Below are 19,293 nucleotides of genomic sequence, written 5' to 3' on the forward strand. Positions count from 1 at the left end.
TTGTGTATAGCAGCATGTAAAAAGTACTAGACTGTAAATTAATTGTAACATTCAGAGGTAGTATTGAGTAGTGGGGATATATTGCATCTCTGGCTAAAAGTGCAGTTTGAATGAAGAGACGGTGAGCTGAAGCCAAAGAAAGGCGCCTCAGTCAGCCATCCTATGTCAAAACGTGTTATGTGAAGTAACACATAAGCTTAGTTTGAGGTAAGTGGTATTTAGGTCTTTCACCGGAAACTGATACACATGGAAAGAGACAGACAGAGAGAGAGACAGAGAGGTTGCTTTTTTTGATTTTTAAATTGTAGCATAACTATAGCAAAAGAAATTTAGATTTCGCTCCTCCTACCTCATAATTCCGGTGAGTTCATCATGCATTGTTCTTGTACCTTTTCATTAAATTACAAAGAAGGTGATTTTACTTGTCTAGGTTCCTTAAATGCGTTGAGGGCTGACAAGTGGGATTTATTGCTAAATGGCGTTTGGCTCTGTAGGAAGTAGATTCTACCCGGACGAGTGTTTTTCCTGAAAGAGTGCGACGGGTACGTGTATGCCTCCTACTGATATGTGTGATATCCATAAATACAGGAGGTGGCGACACTTGTTTGCTTACTTCCCTTTTTGAAAAATGAGCATAACCTTTTCTGGCCTGTTAGCTGAATGAAAGGATACATCAGCATTTCGTCTCGTTTAGAAATAAAAGTTAAAAATCATCAAGTAAGTGTCTACAAGATTATACGAAAAAGAGAGAAGTCGTATCTATTCCTATCTTTGGTGTCCTACACAGAAGCTTCACTACGCGAGCGGGTTGGGTGGCGTTGGAGGCGGACAGTGTCACACACTGCGCCTGTCCTACGTGAATGCCCAGCGTCACGGGGGTGACACGATTCTGGTTTGTATGCAGTGCAGTGATCGACTAAACCTGATTCAGTTTTCCTCACCCACCCACTCCTGCTTATCAGATCAACAAACTATTAGTAGGTTAAGAAAAAAGAAAACAGTAATTAAATGTTGCATTGTTAAATTGTGTCCCCTGTGTTTACAGCAGTTTTTCACTAAACCTGGGACTGTGAAGGGATTACAAAGAAGGTGATTAATATAGTCCTTTTTAAGGTTATGTGATTTCTCCCCCCGCCCCGCCCGCCCCCGCCCCGCCCCGCCCCAGATGAAAGTGGAAAGACCATGGCAATAGAGAGTAAGTGGTCACTGCAGTGTCTTCTCCCTTCAAAAGATCCAACTGCTGCTGAGGTAGAAATCAAACGTGGGCGCCCCCTAGTCTTCTTCTGCAGACTCTTGTGAGGATGTCTCTTCAGTCTCCTCCTGGAACACACAAAGGGCACAAGCGTTAGGCCGGCCGTGTGGGCGTCCGCACAGGCAGTCCAGAGGGGACCCGCGTCCACACGCGCTGTGCTTGCTTCTGAGGCGCGTGACTGGCAAGCCCCTCGTCCCCGGGGCTTCTGAAACTGTAATTGAGGGATCAAGGTGGTGTTTTTCCCCAGAGCAGTCATTAGCCACTGTTGACTTAAGGCTTGACACCATGGAGGCCGGTCAGCAAATTCCATTGTTTGCAGTCCGGAGAATGTCAGGCCCATGTGCGCTTACTCACCGATTAGAGGAAAAGAGAAATGGGTCAATTTTTCTCCCCGATAGCATGCCACTCATCAGTTTTAAAAACCGGCGTACAAGTAAGAAAACGAAAGTTCAGGAGATAACTTACTTAGGGCAAAAATATACGTGTCCTTCAGATATTGGTAATCATAGCGGATACTTTTATGGTGACTATGAGTAGCCTTTAGGGAATATCTGCTATTATTCCCATTTTACAGGTGAGGAAAGCGAGGAGCAACAAGTAATAAACCCAAAGTTACAGGGTGAGTAGGGCCAGGATTTGGGTGGAGTCAGACGAGCACCAGGACCTGTGTGTGACCACAAAGGCCCCGCCACCAGGCAGAGGCAACGCGGGCGCACAAGGGAGCCTGATCTCAGGCGGCAAGAGCCGACTCCTAACTTCCTCTCTAAACCGGGTTCCTTGGTCTCATGTGCATTCAAGCACATTTTAAGACAATGACCAAAGTTTGGCCTCACTGCTCAATCTCAATGCTAAATCCACATTTACCGAACATTTAACGCCGGGCTGGCCAAGCAGAGAAAATCTAATATATATGTTTTTGCAGGGCCTCTTCTTTATGTTAATCTAATTCCTCCTTCTCTCTTCCTTTTTCTGATTCCTTGTGGTTCTGGAATTTGTTGGAGTCTCTGCAAGCTGGCTTGAGCCGCACAGTTCTCTTCCCCTTTGCTTATTTTACAAATGTGCAGTACCTCTCAGGACATGGGTGGTAAAGCGGAGACAATAAACATTTCTGATAAAAGCGTCGTTAGTGAGAGGATGATTTTTATCAAATGCTGCACACTGTCTCATAAGACGGCATGTGAAAAAGATCTGGGAGAAGAGGTAAACATTTACCCCGGCAGCAAACTGAGCCCCTTTAAGAATGGCCAGCTTAAAACAGCTTATAACAGTCTTCATACTTTAATAGATTTGATTTTCCACATGGCTTCATTTTGTCTGGGTGGCTAACTGACACAATTTATACCTCTCTTCCTTTCCCAGGTCACTACAGTACACCATTCAGTAACGCATGCCTTAAAGCTTGTCTGCATTATATGACCAAACTTCCATTCATTAGTGTTTGAAACACTTCAGCTGTGAAGGAGCTCCTAAATGCTACCATGTGTGACGCTTTTGCGTAAAAGCAGCAAACGGGAGGAAAAAAGCCCACACGAACGGGCGGGCACTCACATGAATGCGCACGCACGCACACACGCACCCCTACACACTCACAAACTATCCTGGGCTTTAATCGCAGGCCGCTGCTTACGGCAAACCCTTTGCCAAAGGTTTCACACATTCTTCCCCCAAAGACTCAGAGAGCTGTAAATCCTGGGAACAAACACGCCTACAAATGAATGGATCACAGCTTAGAAAATATAACCACGGCAGCATCGAGCCACGAGATCTCACACCAGTTTTGTTTAGTCTGCTTTGGGTTATGTGGGAAATGTGGGCCGTATGAAGCTACCTCCCCTCCACTCTCAAACCCCAAACTTCGCGCTTCATATATTTAAGCAGCGGGTTTATACCTCTTGATAGGCACCAGGCCACGACCCCGAGATTCTCTACGGAGTCCTGGCCACAGAGGGGATGCACCATGATCAAAGCCACGGACAGACGAGAGAGAGACGAGCCACGGCTCGGCTGCCCTGTGGCCTTCTCTTTTCACTTAATATTTAAGTTCCAGAAAGTCACTAAGCTGTTTGGCAGATACACTCTTCATCCGTCCCCAAATGACTCACTTCTCATTATGGACAGGAGGTGTGGACTTAGGTTATTACTCTGAAACAGGCCACAGCGTAAAAGCTGGCGGGTATATTTTATTCCTTCTTCTCAATGGTTGATCAATTAATAGAACTCAGTCAAGCTGGAAAACCTCCTGGATCTCGCTGTAATTATTCCACTTCCAACGGCTCGGTTTTTCTGTACTATCTGGAAACCAAAGTACTTCCAAATCTGGAAGGAAATAGAATTTTCAGGCCATGAACTTACAGAGACCTTGTAGTAGATGGAATGTGATCAGCGTTCAAAACATTCCCAGAAACTTTGTTTAATCTGAGCTCTTGAAGCTCCTGATATGTAAGTGGTTTATTCAAACCCCTTAGACACAACTCAGCTAAAAACGATGGTCAGTCTCACTGTTTCCTTAACGGTTCTTAACACAACACAGACAGTTGTTTTATTTAGGTATCTTTCCACTGACCTTGAAATTCTTCTACTCATAGTTGTGAGAGTACTGGGTACAGTCTCAGAGGGCGGGGGCGCACACTCCATTGAACTTTGGGAAGGAACGTGGCTCTCACATGCTCAAAAGGGTGGTTTTCTCAAAAGGCTAGTTAGAGGCGAGCAAGCTCGTCTTTGCACAGCCCTGACTGGCCACTCTCCACGGGACAGCACGGCTGCCAAGCGATGACGCTGGCAGGGCGAGGCACTTCTCACCTCTGCAGGCCTCACCTTTCCAGGGACTTGGTTGCTGAGACAAAAGCGTGCATGTCATTAAAAGAAGAAAAACCCTCCCCGTCGGACAGAAAGTGGGAAACCCGCCGTGCCTGCCCTGCGCCCTGGCTGCGCAGACTTCACAGGGGGCTCTCCTGCGGTGCAGACAGCGGACAGAAACCGGGGGTGCCGGGGACAAGCAGCTGGCTCTGATGTCCCCAAAGACTCTTATTCCCAGAGCAGAGTAGTAATTAGCAGAGTAGTTATCAGATTCAGTCCCCTTCATGGACTTAGAAGACATTCTTGCTTATTGTAGACAATAGCTTGCACCTTGAGATACTGACTGAAATGCTTCACGCTTGCCACATAAGCCAAAGGACCTTGGAGCTTGTGTAGCCCCTAAAGAGTAGCACTGACTCAATAAGGAGACTGAAATGTTGTAGCCAAGAATTATATACATTTCATTAGGGGCTAGTCACGGAGGTGGGAAGGCCAAACAGCAGCAGTCTGGTCAAGAAGGCTTCGTCCTGGAATGTAGGATAAAAGGACTTTTCAAAGTGCAAGTGCACAGTGACATTTTTGTGAGCTCTAGCCACTCAGGGCTCTAAATACTGAACAGCTCCCCACCATTCACGCACTTATTTTACAAAGACAACTGAGGCTGCGCCATACCGGGGTGAAACATGGGGGGTTTTTTGGCAGGAAAGGAAAGTGGGCAGAGTTGGAGAACTATATTTTTATTATGACTATTGGAAAATTGCACTCATTTTGCCTTAGTTTTTCTTTTGTAAATGAAAAAAAAGGGGGGAATTTAATAAATGTAACTCTTTCATTGCTTTGGTTAAGTTTGGACAAAAGCCCACTACAACCTAGAAATGTGGTTGGCACATATCTCCATTCTTTTCATTTGGTTCGCCAGAATGCACGTGGCATATACTTTGGGTACACGTCCACTGATTGACTCAAAGGAGAAGACAGTCCAATATCCAACCCTATCCCCTAATGCTTGATGGAGTTTTAAGATGTCTGAAGAGTTGAATCCTAGATCTCAGCAGACAGGCATGGGTAAGGGTGTGCGCTGGAGGAATGCTCAGAGTTTAAGGCAAGAGCTAAAGCTTTGGGTTTAATTTTCACCTGCAGACTAAACAGCAGGTCTGCAATGCAAGCCGCCAGTGGATTCTTAATAGAACCAAGAAATGGAAATATTCTCCCTGCAAACTGGAGCAGTTGTGTCACCATGAAGTCCCTCTGTGTGTAGAGTAAGGAGTTCGTGTTGGCTTTAATCAGTCCTTCTTTTTCCCCCTCGATTGCAAAGAACTCTGCAACTCTTACCATAAAATGTTGCAGGCTAAAAACACACTTGTAATTTAGGTTATTCTTGCCCCAAACCCTACAAAAATCTGGTAATATAGAAAGAGTAGTTATGGTTTTATGACATATTCCTTTTGTCATATTAATAGGTTTGATTCCTTAAGGACTTGGAGTGACACATTTAGGAGATTTTCATGTTCACAACTATCTTGAGCCAGTGCTCTCAGGACAGAAATAATGGGCTCTCGTCGGCAGCAATAACCAGAAACCAACAGCCATTCCGCCCCCTCCAGCAAGACCACAAAGCCAAGTTTTTCTATTTCTCTGTCACATAGTTTAACTTTGAATGGATTGGGACTGTTTAACTTAATGGAAAGTGACTACCTCCTCCAACTAGGAAAACTTTATATCAGGTTTTCACATATTAAATGGAACATATATAAACCATAGAATCTGGCAAGTGCAAGGGATTCTGGTGGAAATGCTAGAAGGCAAATCTGTTTTTCAAAAGGATGTTTATGGCATTTGTATCTCATCTTGTCTTTATTTTAGCTTTATGCATATAAAAATATACAAGTATCAGGACTATTGTGCATGTGGTACCATCAGCTTAATACAGTCAATTGAAATATCTTATTGGAGGGTGCTTAAATAAAGAAGGCAGATTCTAGATGTGACTGACCAGAGCACCAACTCTGGGATGAACGGGTTGTCTAACTCACGTCTTACTCCCGCTGTGTGAGACCGGTAGTGACAATACCCATCTACCTGCCACGCAGGGTGTGAGAAAAAATGGGACAAACAAATGGGAAATCTTTGAAAAAAAAGTAAAAATCTTACAGGACTATAATTTGGAACTGTGATTATTAATTACAGTTATTCATTCTGTGTTTCTTTTTTTACCTGTGACTCAATAATAGATTTTTTGGGAAAGAAAAAAACAAAAGATTAAACAATGCCTCCAAAACAAACAAACAAACAAAAAACAAATAAGACATCTTAGGTTTCTAAAATGCCCTTCTGTTTGTCCCTTTTGTGCCCTCAATCAGCGTTCCATCATTGAAAATATGGCCAACAGCCCGGCTGGGGGTGGCTCAGCGGCTGAGCATCAACCCAGGACCCAGGAGATTGGGGTTCGATTCCCGGCGGGGCACATGCCCGGGTTGCGGGCTCGATCAATGACTCTCTCATCATTGATGTTTCTATCTCTCTCTCTCCCTCTCCTTTCCTCTCTCTGAAATCAATAAAGATACATTTAAAAAAAAAAAATCACCTGAAGGGAATCACATTTTTTTCAGAGCGGGAAATCATTTTATGTCTACACTAATTGCAAGTTTCAGGATCCTATAAGTCAGTCATGATTTCTGAGATTACGAGCTTCATCAACTTCCCATGTCAGTTCTAATTCTTACTGAAGGAGCCTCATGTATAAAAAATAGCTAAAGGTATATATAGCAAAAGGGTTTTTGCATGAAGGAAGCACTCAGAAGAAGGAAATTTATTTCAACAGTTCCAAAACTTTTGAGGGATATTCTTGTTTTTGTGCAAAGTAGTTTTATGGTTATGGTGAAGGCTGCTTACTGGTTATATGCCAGATGTGTTTATTGATGAACAGGCTAGGAGAAACCTTTTCTCTTTGTGTATATAACTTTGCATGACTTGTATGTGTTGCCAGGGAACAGAACACTCCTGGATGTTAATCCTTATTGCACCAATCGTTTGTCATTACCCTAGGACTTTTGATCACAATAGTGAGTCAACAGGTAATTATTTAATGGACACCTGAGTGTCCAACAAACATTTCCTGCACATAAAGGAAGTATCCTGGATAAAGCAACATAATTGCATTCAAAGATTAAGGATTTTCTTTGAAGGATCATGTTTTAAAGCCAGTTACTATAATTCATATTAATTTGGGTCAGCAAATTTGGCTAATAATAAGAAAGTTTACATATTTAATAATTGCTTTATGTCCAACCCACATCAGAATGCAGAGAAAAAGCAGGCAGACATTGCCATTTTATTTATTTTTTATTTTTAGTCTAACCCACAGACTTCACCACACCATGAAAAACAATTATACTTTTAAAAACTATATGAAATCTGTCAAGTCCAAGAACACTAATTTTTTCCTTGTGGAGTTTTATCTGCTGCCCTGAACTGAGTGATGTTCTTTCCCTTCCATTAGGAGTTGATGTCATCCCTACAAGACATCCCGGCCAACAAACAGCTAGATTCATCTTGCCGATATTCCTCTTACAACTGCTAGCTAATTACTTCATATGTTTATAGTTAATAATCGTTCTGCTATGTTCCCCTGCCCTCCCGCTGTGGTGTTATACCCTTCAGCTACTTTACTGTAGGGTTAAATGTTCCTTGGTTTCTACTTTTCTCTCTCCCTCTCCCTTGACCTTTGCAATGTCAAGGGTCAGGGGTGGAATCAAAAAGTATTTCCTATACAACAAAACGGTGCCACTCGGGGCAGACTTTGATATAATTCTTCATGTTTTACCAGTTGGTACCAAACATTTACTGGCCCACAAAATGCTTTACCAGCTTGAAAGACCATGAGGAGGAAAATAAATCAGTGCTCTTTATGACTGAGGCAGTGTAAATCACTAGGCTCCCTGAGTGCGCAGAGACTGACCATTTGCAAGTCTGATTTATTATGAACTATTTACTGCGCTGACCAAGGTGCCATGTAAAAGATGAGTGTTACAGCGAGAACGCTCTCCCCTTCTCCGCCTCCTTCCTTCTGCGTGTCTAGACTAAAAGCCCCCAGTAAAAATGCCTTCTTTGAGAACAAGATGCTGACTGCAATTCATCAACTTGCTTGTCCCAAAATGAAATCTCTCATTTTGCTCCAAACAATGTTTAGGTTGTCTGAAATATAAACATCCTTAAAACTGCCCTTGAAGTCTCTGTAAAAACATTCAATTTAAAAAAAATTTTTTTGGAAGGGGAGAAAAAAAAAATCTCCTGATAACCAAGGCTTCCTGAGATTTCTCCTCCCTGACACACATCGCCCGCAGGAGATGTTACTTGCAGGTAAAAACTCTATTTCAAAACAGATAGCTTTGTTCCCAGTCTCTCAGAAACCAAAAACCTGCCAGCTCTCTCACTGGGAGATTGAAAGGGGTGGGTTTCTACTTGTCTTAACTGCTGGAGGTGTAGCTTACCAGGGCTGTACCACAATGAAGAAATTGGGTGGAAAGGAGGGATAACTGTTGGGATTTTAAAAGCCTGTTTTTACCCTTTGGATAGGGCTACAGTGAGGGGAAAAAGTCTGAATTATATATAAGGACTCAATTCTAATCTTAGTTTAAGGCATTAAAAGGGGGAAATCAAGAAACAGTAAGATATCTGATAAACCAGCAAAACCTTGTTAGAAGTCTAAGACGGAGTGAGATGTATTCTTATGTATTATTATTTTTTAAATCCTTACCAGAGGATATGTTTTTCATTGATTCCAGAGAGAGAGGAAGGGAGAGGGAGCGGGAGAGAAACATCGATGTGAGAGGAGCAATCGGCTGTCTCCCGTATGCGCCCTGACCAGGGATCCGACCACAACCCGTATATGTGCGCTGACCGGGAATCACACCAACGGCCCTTTGGTGCAGGGGAAGACACTCCAATGAACTGAGCCACCCGGCCAGGGCGAGACGTATTCTTATCAAAATAACTCGGGAAACAAAGCTGCCTCAATCAATGAGGATAACCTGGTACTTTTATGGTGTTTTAAAAATTAAAACAGTGACAGCAACAGAACCTACCACTATTTCCTACTAAAGTTAAAAATGTAACCCATGGGGCTGAGAATTCAACCGCTTCAAATTGTTAAAAACTAGGAAATTAGCTAACTTTTGTTGATTGCCTATTTTGTCACTTTAAATAAAAACAAGAATATAGTAGAGTTCCCTAGTGAACTTTTGTTTCCAACTGGTTTTGGAATTTTAAAAAAGTTAATGTGAATATTACAGATTATTCCCTTTATATCTATAAGAGACTCTAACTTTCCCATTAGGATTGTGAGACACACTGGGTGTTTGCAGCTGATGGCAGCTGGTGGATTGTCCAATCACAACCCCTCCCAGTAGGGTTCCCTTTAAACTTCTATTCCTCCCTGGACACATGTCCTTATATACACAAACACAAGTATCTAAATTTTGAGATTTGTTATAATCCTGAATTTGTCTCCTCAGAGTGGATTTTGTCACTTTGTATTCCAGTTTCAGGATATAGCAATCCTGAAGCTCAGAGATTTCCAAATTTGACAGATTTATGATCCTTCTCAATAGAGCCTTTGTAATTCTAGATACATGTGACATGCGGGGAAAGTGACTCTGACTGCTTGAGTCCTAATGATGGGATGTAGCAATTACAGTTAAAAAGCACCCTTATTTTAAAACAAGCAATAAAAACACTTGCAGTAAAAAGGATAGCAGTTTTAAACTAATTAGAATTCTAAAATTTTCGAGAATATACACCTCTGGAAATTAAAAAAAAACCCCTGGCATCCAAAAATAAGTCAGAACATAACAGCACTCTCTCTCAAAATGTTCTTGAGAGTAAGGAAAGAGGTGTTATTTTCCCATTTCATAGGTGGATACGTAGGGCACACAGAGATTAATCTGCCCAGGGATGAGGCTAGAAAGCAAAGCCTGGGCCTCCTTACACACCTCTGAGCCTTTTCCTTTAGATGTAAAATGTATAATTGTGCTGAAATCTTCACCACCTAACAACAGGATCTACATGTAACCCCTCAAAGTACTGTTGATGGAGGAAGGATATGAGCCTGAGGTAATCCAGACTGCCACATGGAAAAGCCATCTGGGAGGGTATTTTGAAAGAAACAGATGAAAAAGGAAGAGATTCTTTTGAATGTAGTGTAAAATTTACATTATCCTCCATGAACTTCCCTGTAGTCCCGGTGTTTATATAATTCATCACTGTGTCCTTAGGCGATGTAGATTAAGAAGCCCAATGAGCTCATGCTATTTTTTTTTTCTGTTTCTGAGTCTGAACTCTCCTTTCAAGGGCAAATCTGGATCTGGGTCTGTGAGGCAGCCAGACTGATCAGTGAAGACCAACCCCATCCATCTGTGGCTTCGTGGATATTCCGGATTGCCTTGGGAAAATTTTTTGATTTCACTTATATCATTTCTTGGTGTTATTCCTGCCCAATCTGCAATCAGTTCCAGCAATCTCCACATGTGGTCTATTTGTTTCTGCCTCTCTACTTCTGAACAGTCATTCATCTCATCTATAAGGTCTTCCTTTCTTTCCCCCAATCTGTCTCCATCTTCCCGTTTGCAGCTAAACAACAAATCAAAGCTCTTCCAGGAATCATCTCCTGAATGATCCCCTTGTGTCATTCTGTATCCTCCATGTACCTCATAAACGTTGATATTCTGTGTTTCAGATGTTCAAACCTCTTGTCATGTGTGTTCACTGAGCACCGTCACCCCTGGCTGCACATTAGGATCACTTGGGGCGTTCGTAACAAATGCTAATGTTTGAGTCTCCCGACCAAATAATCAGAATCACGGAAGGGTGGGGCCATTGGCATGTAGGTAAATATTTAACGACTTCCTCTCCAGGGAAAGTAAGTCCAGATTTGTAGTATTTGTCAATTTTCACGGTGTAAATATTTCCAACATAGTGGATTTCAAACTACCTACTTGACATTGCTGAACGTAGATATGGAAAAGATGCTCACAACTGGCTCCCAACAGCCAGTTCTAGCACATGCCACACACCACCTGGTGTATATACGTGAGATACATGTGCCATGTATATGGTGATATATAAATGTATACGGCATATACATGGTGATATTGGTAATAACCACTTAGATATACATGGTCACTCACACACACACACACACACACGCCCCCCATATACATAGTCCTCCTTATCTGTGGTTTTGCTTTCTGTGGTTTCAGTTATCTGCAGTCAACCTTGGCCCTAATATATTAAATGGAAAATTTCAGAAATAATAAGTTTTAGATTGTGTGCTGTTCTGAGCAGCATGGTGAATCTCACACTGTCCCACTCCATCCCGCCTGGGGCGTGACTGGGACGTGAATCGCCCCTTTGTCCGGAATACCCCCCCCCCCCCCGTTAGTCACTTAGCAGCCACCTACATAATCAGATTGGCTGTCAGAGGTTGAGAGAGAACGCATTCACATAACTTTTATTATAATAAATTGTTATAATCGTATTTATAATTAGTTATTATTAATCTCTTATTGTGCCTAATATATAAGTTAAAACTATCATGGGTGTGTACGTGTAAGAGGAAACATAGTACAGGTATATGTAGGGTTCAGTGCTACCCACAGTTTCAGGCGCCCACTGGGGGTCTCGGTACGCATTCCCTGCGGATGAGGGGGCCCTACTGTGTGTGTGTGTGTGTGTGTGCGCGCGCGCGTGCACGTGTGTAATCACCAGGTTACTGTGTGTCTGTGTGTGTGCGCGCGCACGTGTGTAATCACCAGGTTACTGTGTGTGTGTGCGCGCGCGCGTGCACGTGTGTAATCACCAGGTTACTGTGTGTGTGTGCGCGCGCGCGTGCACGTGTGTAATCACCAGGTTATTCTAATTCCAGAGCCAAGGTTACGAACCTCCGAACTAGATGGCACATTTCTCAGCTAAGGGGCTGTGCTGCTGTTCGCCGCTGCTTCCCCGCAACGCCGCGAAGAGGGACCCGAACAGTGCGGCTAACAGCCCGCGTAAGGGGGTGAATCTGCTGTTCACAGGCTCCCATGCAACCGTGAGCACCGCAGGATCCTTTGACTCAAATGCAGAATCACAAATTCACTTCCTCTTGATTTTCTTATTGATGAAGGGTGAGAGGCTCAAAATATTTGAGATGTCCTACTTAAAATGTTAAGTGCTTGTTTCGATTTCATTTTGTTCAATATCACATACAAACGCTCAAACGTTGGGTATTTCTTTTCAGTGCCTCCTACCACTCTCAGTTTTTAGGTATGGGAGCAGCCATGAGAATGATTTTTGTCATGGTAACCATAGTAGCTCTGCTTTTATTTTAAAGCACATCTGTAATTATTTGGATACATATTTTCTGCATGCTTGCACATGTTTAGAAGCTTCAATTCTCTTCCAAGCAGCATTTTTAGGAAACAGTAAACACATAATATTGTGGTTGATTTTTCCCAGGCAAGGTGACAATGTCCCAAGAGAACAGAATGCAGGTACTTTTTTTGAGACTCTAGGGAAAAGAGCCCACAGATTTTTTTTTCATCCTTACCTGACGATATGTTTATCGATGAGAGAGAGAGAGGGAGAGAGGAACACTGATAGGTTGCCTCCCTTATGTGCTCTGATTTGGGGATCAAACCTACAACCTAGGTTATGGGCCCTGACCATGAATCAAACTTGCCACCTTTTGGTGTACGGGAATGACACTCCAACCAACTGAATCACCGGCCAGAGCCCATACATATTTTAAATTATATGAAAGAGATCTACAAAGAACTTGGTAACCCATGACACTGCTTAAAAAATTTACTTCAGCCCGTTCTGCATGATACATCCAGATCCCTCGACCTTCTCCTTAAACCCAGAAGGGGGGAGCAGCAGGACGTTCTCATACTTTAATAACAGCTTGCATACTTGGCAATCGTATTAATTTATTCTTCGGTTTTGCTTTCTTCAAGATATACTTCCTCAATAAATATGATTCTTATGTTTCCACGTATAGATTACAGCTAGGACAAGGCCAGTCATGTGGGACAATAGAAGTAAAGCTGGTTCCTAATATTGATGTATCCGAGGACTTCAGAGACTATGACTCAGGCATTGAAGCAAGACCTGAGAATTCATCAATCTGCAAACCCGGTGTAACTTAATTTCCCAGTTCCCCAGCCTTCCCTGGGGGGCGTTTTGGGATCATCTAATGTTATGGAATAGTTCATTGAACAAATATGTTTCCGGTCATGAATCATGAAATATTTTGCAGCTAATAAGTCCCACACCAAATCAATGAAATATGGATAGTTAGGTGGAAAGAATAAAATTTGATGTTTAAGGATTGGTAAAACACATACAATTAGATATATGTTTCATACACAAAGCACTGAAATAAAAATTCTATTTTTTTAAACTTTTATGTTTGCCTGGTCACTTAAGGAAAGGTCTTGATCTCTTAGGGTTTTTAATGACAATCTCCGACTGTGTATTTCTGACTTCTCCTGAAGGATACAACAAATTGTTGAGAATACCGCAATGCTGATGTAATCAAACTAGAAAAATACTAATTAAAGGTTTAATTTGGGGACTTGTTTTTCACTTTTTCTATTAGTTGGGAGGAAAGAAGTCACAATGACCATCTCTTACCTGAGCAGGCTTCTTCTGAACAACTTGTTGTGGCTAAAAAAGAACAGAAAAAAAAGAACTGTTATAGTTCAAGGGAAAACATACGTAATGAAAAAAATTAAGTGTACATATTTATAGCAGCTACATCAAAATAAACTTGCTATTTCATTCACTTTGGTTTTGTTGTTGTTTGGTTTTTTTGTATGAATACCATAAAACTTGAGGAGGGAAAGGGCCTAATTTGTTAATATTTTGGTTTTTTAAAAGAGCTTTATTGAGATATAAAGCACATACCATAAAATTCACCCAAATGCAGTGTATAATTAAAAGTTTTTTAGTATTTTCAGAGGATTGCATAATCATCATACAATCTAACTTTAGAATATTGTCACCTCCTTTAAAAGAAACCTCATACCCACTAGTGGCCATTCCCCATTTCTTCTTGCCTCCCTAGTCGCCTCCTGTCCCTAACTCACCACTAATATACTTCCTGTCTATAAATTTGCCTGTTCTGGACACTTCATGTAAATGGAGTCATGCAATAAATGGTATCTTATAGTCTGGTGTCTTTCACTTAGCACAGTGTTTTTTAGGCTCATCCATGCTGCAGCATGTATCAGTAGCTTTTTCCTTTTCGTTGCCAAATAATATTCCATTGTATGGATATACTACATTTTTTAATCCATCCATGAGTTGATGGACATCTGGGTTATTTCCACCTTTTGGCTATCATGAATAATGCTTCTATGAACACATGTACATATAAGTTTTAATGTGGATATGTTTTAATTTCACCATACACACACACGGGTACATATGTGGAATTTTTGGGTCACACAGGTAACTATGTTGAACTTTTTGAGGAGCTGCCAGTCAGTTTTCCAAAGCAGCTGCACCAATTTACATTCCTACCAGCAATATATGAGGGTCCCAATTTCTCTAAAACTTGTTATTGTCTGCCTTTTAAACACCCTACTGGGTGTAAAGTTGAGTATCACTGTTCTGATTTGAATTTCTCTAATGACTAATGATGTTGAGCACCTTTTCATGAGCTTATTGGCCATTTATATACCTTCTTTAAAGAAATATCTATTCAAATATTTTGCCCATCTTTAAATTTGTCTTTTCATACTGAGTTGTGAGAGTTCTGGATACAAGTCTCATGGGGATACAGTTTGCAAATACTCCACTCTGGGTGGGTTTGTTCACTTCCTTGATGGTATCATTTGCAGATACCATCTGTGCCAATATCTTATTTATCTATACCTATATCTATTTAATTCTTACGTTTATATCTATCTATATCTATGTAATTGTGCATGTAGAGCAAAACTCTCCACTTTTAAGTCAAACACCTGAGGGAAATTTTCTACCCACCACCAGCCTAAATTAATTTCCCAAGAATTAGAGTATTAGAAAAATATTTAAGTTTTTCTTTGTGTCATAAAAGGTGGATTTGAAGCTGAGGCTTTCCGATAGATTACTTCCAGGACTCACCTCATGTCTGAATATCATAAGCCTTCCTTATTCCATCTACACATCACTGACATTTGTGAATACAATTGAGCCACTTTGTGACATGCTTTCATGGTTCAAGTGGGAAAAAAAAAAAAAAAAAAGAAAAGAAATAAAACTGCCACAGTTCTCCCAAACAACAGAAGTTAGAGAAAATGCACCATGCTGTGGAAGGGGTAGAGTTCCCATCTTTTTTCCTTCCCCTCAGAATTTCTGTGATGCTGTAACATCTTATTGCTGCAGTATTAAATATATCCAAAAATCCTCACAGCTTTTAAAAAAGACGAACAGACTGAAAATAAAAGAAATGGCACGGTGCTTTTGTTCATGGAAAATAAGTTCTTCCTTTGACTTTGAATCACAGCGCAGCTGACATCCCAAAGCCCACACTTGGAGAGGATGTTTCCTGCAGGTGGCATGAGCCCAGGCGGGTGAGGCCCTCTGCCTTTGGGGCTCAGCGTGCTGGGAGACAAGTGTCCCGGTGAAAGGGGCCTCGGCGAGGGCAGCCGCCCTTCTGCTCCCCTCTTCCCCGCCCACCCGTGCAGCCCCCGGCTGAGCCTGCAGCCCCCCAGCCGAGCCTGCAGCCCCCCAGCTCAGCCTGCAGCCCCCCAGCCGAGCCTGCAGCCCCCCAGCTCAGCCTGCAGCCCCCCAGCCGAGCCTGCAGCCCCCCAGCTCAGCCTGCAGCCCCCCAGCTCAGCCTGCAGCCCCCCAGCTCAGCCTGCAGCCCCCAGCTGAGCCGCCCCCGCGCTCCCAGCCCCGCCTTTCCCGCCGGGCCGCGTCCACGTGACTCCGCGCGCTCGGGCTCAATGAAATGCTCTGCAAGGGCTGCCAGCTCACCCAGTTTTCCATGAATTAGGTCCTGACACTTCAATGGGGGGAAGACAATGCCTGAGCCGCTGCAGCGCTGGCCGCCGGCCGAGTCCGCGTCAGAGCCTCCAGCAGCGCCCCCCCCAGGGCACCTCGCCGAACAAACCGGCCCTTGAGCGCTTTCAGGGCCGCCCACCCGCGCCAGGCCGCGCCCAGAAACTTTCCTGTTGTTGTTATTTGGATTGTTTTTATTTTTTTATGAATGGCTTTGGGAGAAAAATGCAGACGGAAGCACAATGCTACTGCCATTCATAAAAAGGGAAAGGAAACAAGCAGCTGTCTGGAAATCTTTTGGGAAACCAAGCAAACTGCAAGACTCTTGTCTCCCTTGAGGCATCTCCTGGCTAAGAACTAAATGTTGATACCCAGAAACCAGCTGCTCCTTAGGGTTCATACCCTTGCAAACATGGTTGATCACTATATTTTCATAAGAAGAACTGAATATCAATTATGCATGTTAATCTTTAGTGCCGTGAGCAGCATATTTTTCTGCATCTTAATAAATGAGTAATATTTTGCACATGCATTTCCCATATAAAAGCTTAAAATCCGCCCGGCCAGGCGTGGCTCAGCAGCTGAGCCTGGGATCCAGGAGATCCGGGTTCGATTTCCGGTCAGGCACATGCCCAGGTTGCAGACTAGGCAGCCAATCAATGACTCTCTCATCATTGATGTTTCTCTCTTTCTCTCTCCCCCTCCTTCCCTCTCTCTGAAATCAATAAAGATATGTTTTTTTTAAAAAAAGCTTAAAATCCTTTCCGTTTTTTAAAAAAGAAATTTTTATTGAGTTTCAGAGAGAGAGGAAGGGACAGGGAGAGAGAGAGAGAAACATCGATGTGCGAAAGGACATTCCTGGCTGTCTCCTGCACGCCCCCCTACAGGAGATGGAACCCCAACCACTAGGAAGCCAAACTTTTTGGTACATGGGAGGGCTCCCAACCAACTGAGCCACACCAGCCAGGGCTCCTTTCTGTTTTAAACATCTGCCCCTTTGTGATGGGAAGGACCCAGGCCTTAATATTTCCATTTGCTCACAGGGAAACTAAGGCACAGGGAATTTAAATAATTTCCCCAAGACCATTTTCTAAACCCGAGTCTCCTAATTCTCTTAATCCTGTGAATAGTGATCTGAGGAAACCCATTCTCATCCAAAAAACAAGTCAACTCTGATCTAATCCAGGAGGACAGCTATGCTTCATGGCCTTGATTGCTCCCTCTAAACTCTCCCCTGCCACTGCTGTCTCTCGGACGCCTTACTGCCACCACAGCCAGGGGAAGCCCCAGCTCCCTCACCGGGGCCCAGCTCTGTGCTCCTGGGTTGCTGACAAAAAGTGAACCCCAGAGGACAAGCGTTAGGCCCACAGACCCAGCTGCTCCCCCCATGAGACTCTTCCTTAGTTATCAACTGTGGAGAGCCTGAGGACATCCCTGATAAAGGCGTGGCTTTCATAACGACTGTTCTGCTGAACAGAGAGCAAAGCCCTCCAAGTTGCTTATTTAGACAGTTCTGAGATTCCATTTCTATTAAGTCTGTGCACATGGTAAGTCTGCAGAGTTTGGTCAACTTGGCACACAAAACTAACAGTGCCCCGAGATGCTGAGCTCTGTAGTTAAGAGATTGTTACACCTTTCAGAAGCCTGTAATGAAAACCTCTCATTACACTGATGCACGTAAACTTCTAAAATACAGTGAAAGAGAGCTTCGTCCCAGAACAGAACATCAACAGCAAAGGACTCGGAATGCTTTGGATTAATATAATGTTAAAATAAAACTCCGAGGGGAACTAACAGACCCGGTCAATCAAACGTAGATTAAGAAGGGCCCTCTCAAACCACAGGGACGTGTAGTTCTCTGCGGGTTAATCCTTAGCCAAATTCAAAGTATAATCTTTAAGCAAATAAGTATTGTTGCCTGTAACTAGCTTAGGATACAGCATGTTAAGAAAGTGCAAAGGATACAAAAAAAGAAAGATCATTTTTGGATTTCTGAAACTATACAGCAAACCAGAATCTCTCCAAATGAAAGGAAAAATATTATTGCATTTTTAATGCCCACGGACTATTTTGTTTTTTTTTCAGATTTTGTAGAAAGACACTTGTCCAGGAAGTGGTCTGCCACCCATCTATTTCAGAATAATTAAGGGGTTCCCTATCCCTCCTGAGAACCCGGCCGATGGTTCCCGGGAGTCTAGGTATTTTAAAGCTGAGGCTTCGACAGCTAAGCCACCCCTTCTAGTAGGAACTGAAAGAAAATCCTTCCTAACAAAGGACCTAGACATTATTAGTTCATTTTACTACTCATCTCAACATTAAAAGAAAAGAGGCTTGAATGGGGCTTACCAACTTAAGTTTTTTAAAACGAGATACAATGTATAGTAAAGTGAGGATGATCATTATGCAAGGATCTTAAATTCAACTTTGAAAGAAAATAGCCCTTCATTTGGATCTCTGTTCTCAGCAGAAGTTTAACCTAATTATATTATTCTCTCTTTTTCTGCAGTCAGTATAGGAGGCAGTTTTGCTCACTTTGTTTTAAAGTCATAAGACCATCATCGAATCGAGACGTAGTCCTGTGTCCTACCACAATCTTTTCCCATGCCGACTGTTTTTCATTCTCATAACAGCACAGGCTAAGACAGATCCCCTAGCTATTTACTAAAGAAGATTTTAAAATCTTTATTTCTTCCAGGCGACATGAAAGGATCCTAAAATGTAACTCTCATTTCTTATTTCTAAATCTGTTAGCCAACTAAATAACATCTCACAAGATAAGCTCAGCTATTTAAAATTAAATGTGGTAGCAAACTAAACATATTTGCTAAAAAGATACTTGTTTTTAAACTTCCAAAGGAGTCCTTCATGCTGAAGTCAGTGCACTGAAGCAGCAGGGCTCATGGTTCTGTGTGTGTCCACACAAGTCAAAGAGCTTCATCTTCTGCCTGAACTGACTGATGAATGTATCTCCACCATCTGAAGAAAATTTCACTAAGTAAATCGACCTATTGCTCAATTTCCTCAACTGCTCCCTGGACCAGATTGATTGGTTATTTATAGCAAAAAGTATCAAACAAATTGAATCAATAGATACAGCTCAGATTCGAGACAAGTAATTGTCCAGTCTCTGTGCAAACACTCCACGCACGCACGGCCACGCACACGAAGGCCAGCAGCAGTTCCCATCGGCAGTGTCTGTGCTGACAGTTCTTTCTGAC

General features: G+C 42.6%; 1 protein-coding gene across 1 annotated transcript in view; it reads right to left on the bottom strand.

The window, feature by feature from the left end:
- Nucleotides 1-1,150: 1,150 nt before the first annotated feature.
- HMGA2 (high mobility group AT-hook 2) overlaps nt 1,151-19,293 on the bottom strand; it is a 129,406-nt gene continuing 111,263 nt past the window's right edge. The window contains exons 4-5 of the mRNA XM_087814561.1: nt 13,721-13,753; nt 1,151-1,320 (exon numbers count right to left, since the gene is read on the bottom strand). Of these exons, the coding sequence (XP_087670687.1) occupies nt 1,273-1,320; nt 13,721-13,753 (81 nt within the window). The 3' untranslated portion in view covers nt 1,151-1,272. The remainder of the gene's footprint in view (nt 1,321-13,720; nt 13,754-19,293) is intronic.

This window comes from Miniopterus natalensis, chromosome 2 (assembly GCF_054644295.1).
Source record: "Miniopterus natalensis isolate mMinNat1 chromosome 2, mMinNat1.hap1, whole genome shotgun sequence".
In the NCBI taxonomy this organism is placed as follows: Eukaryota; Metazoa; Chordata; class Mammalia; order Chiroptera; family Miniopteridae; genus Miniopterus; species Miniopterus natalensis.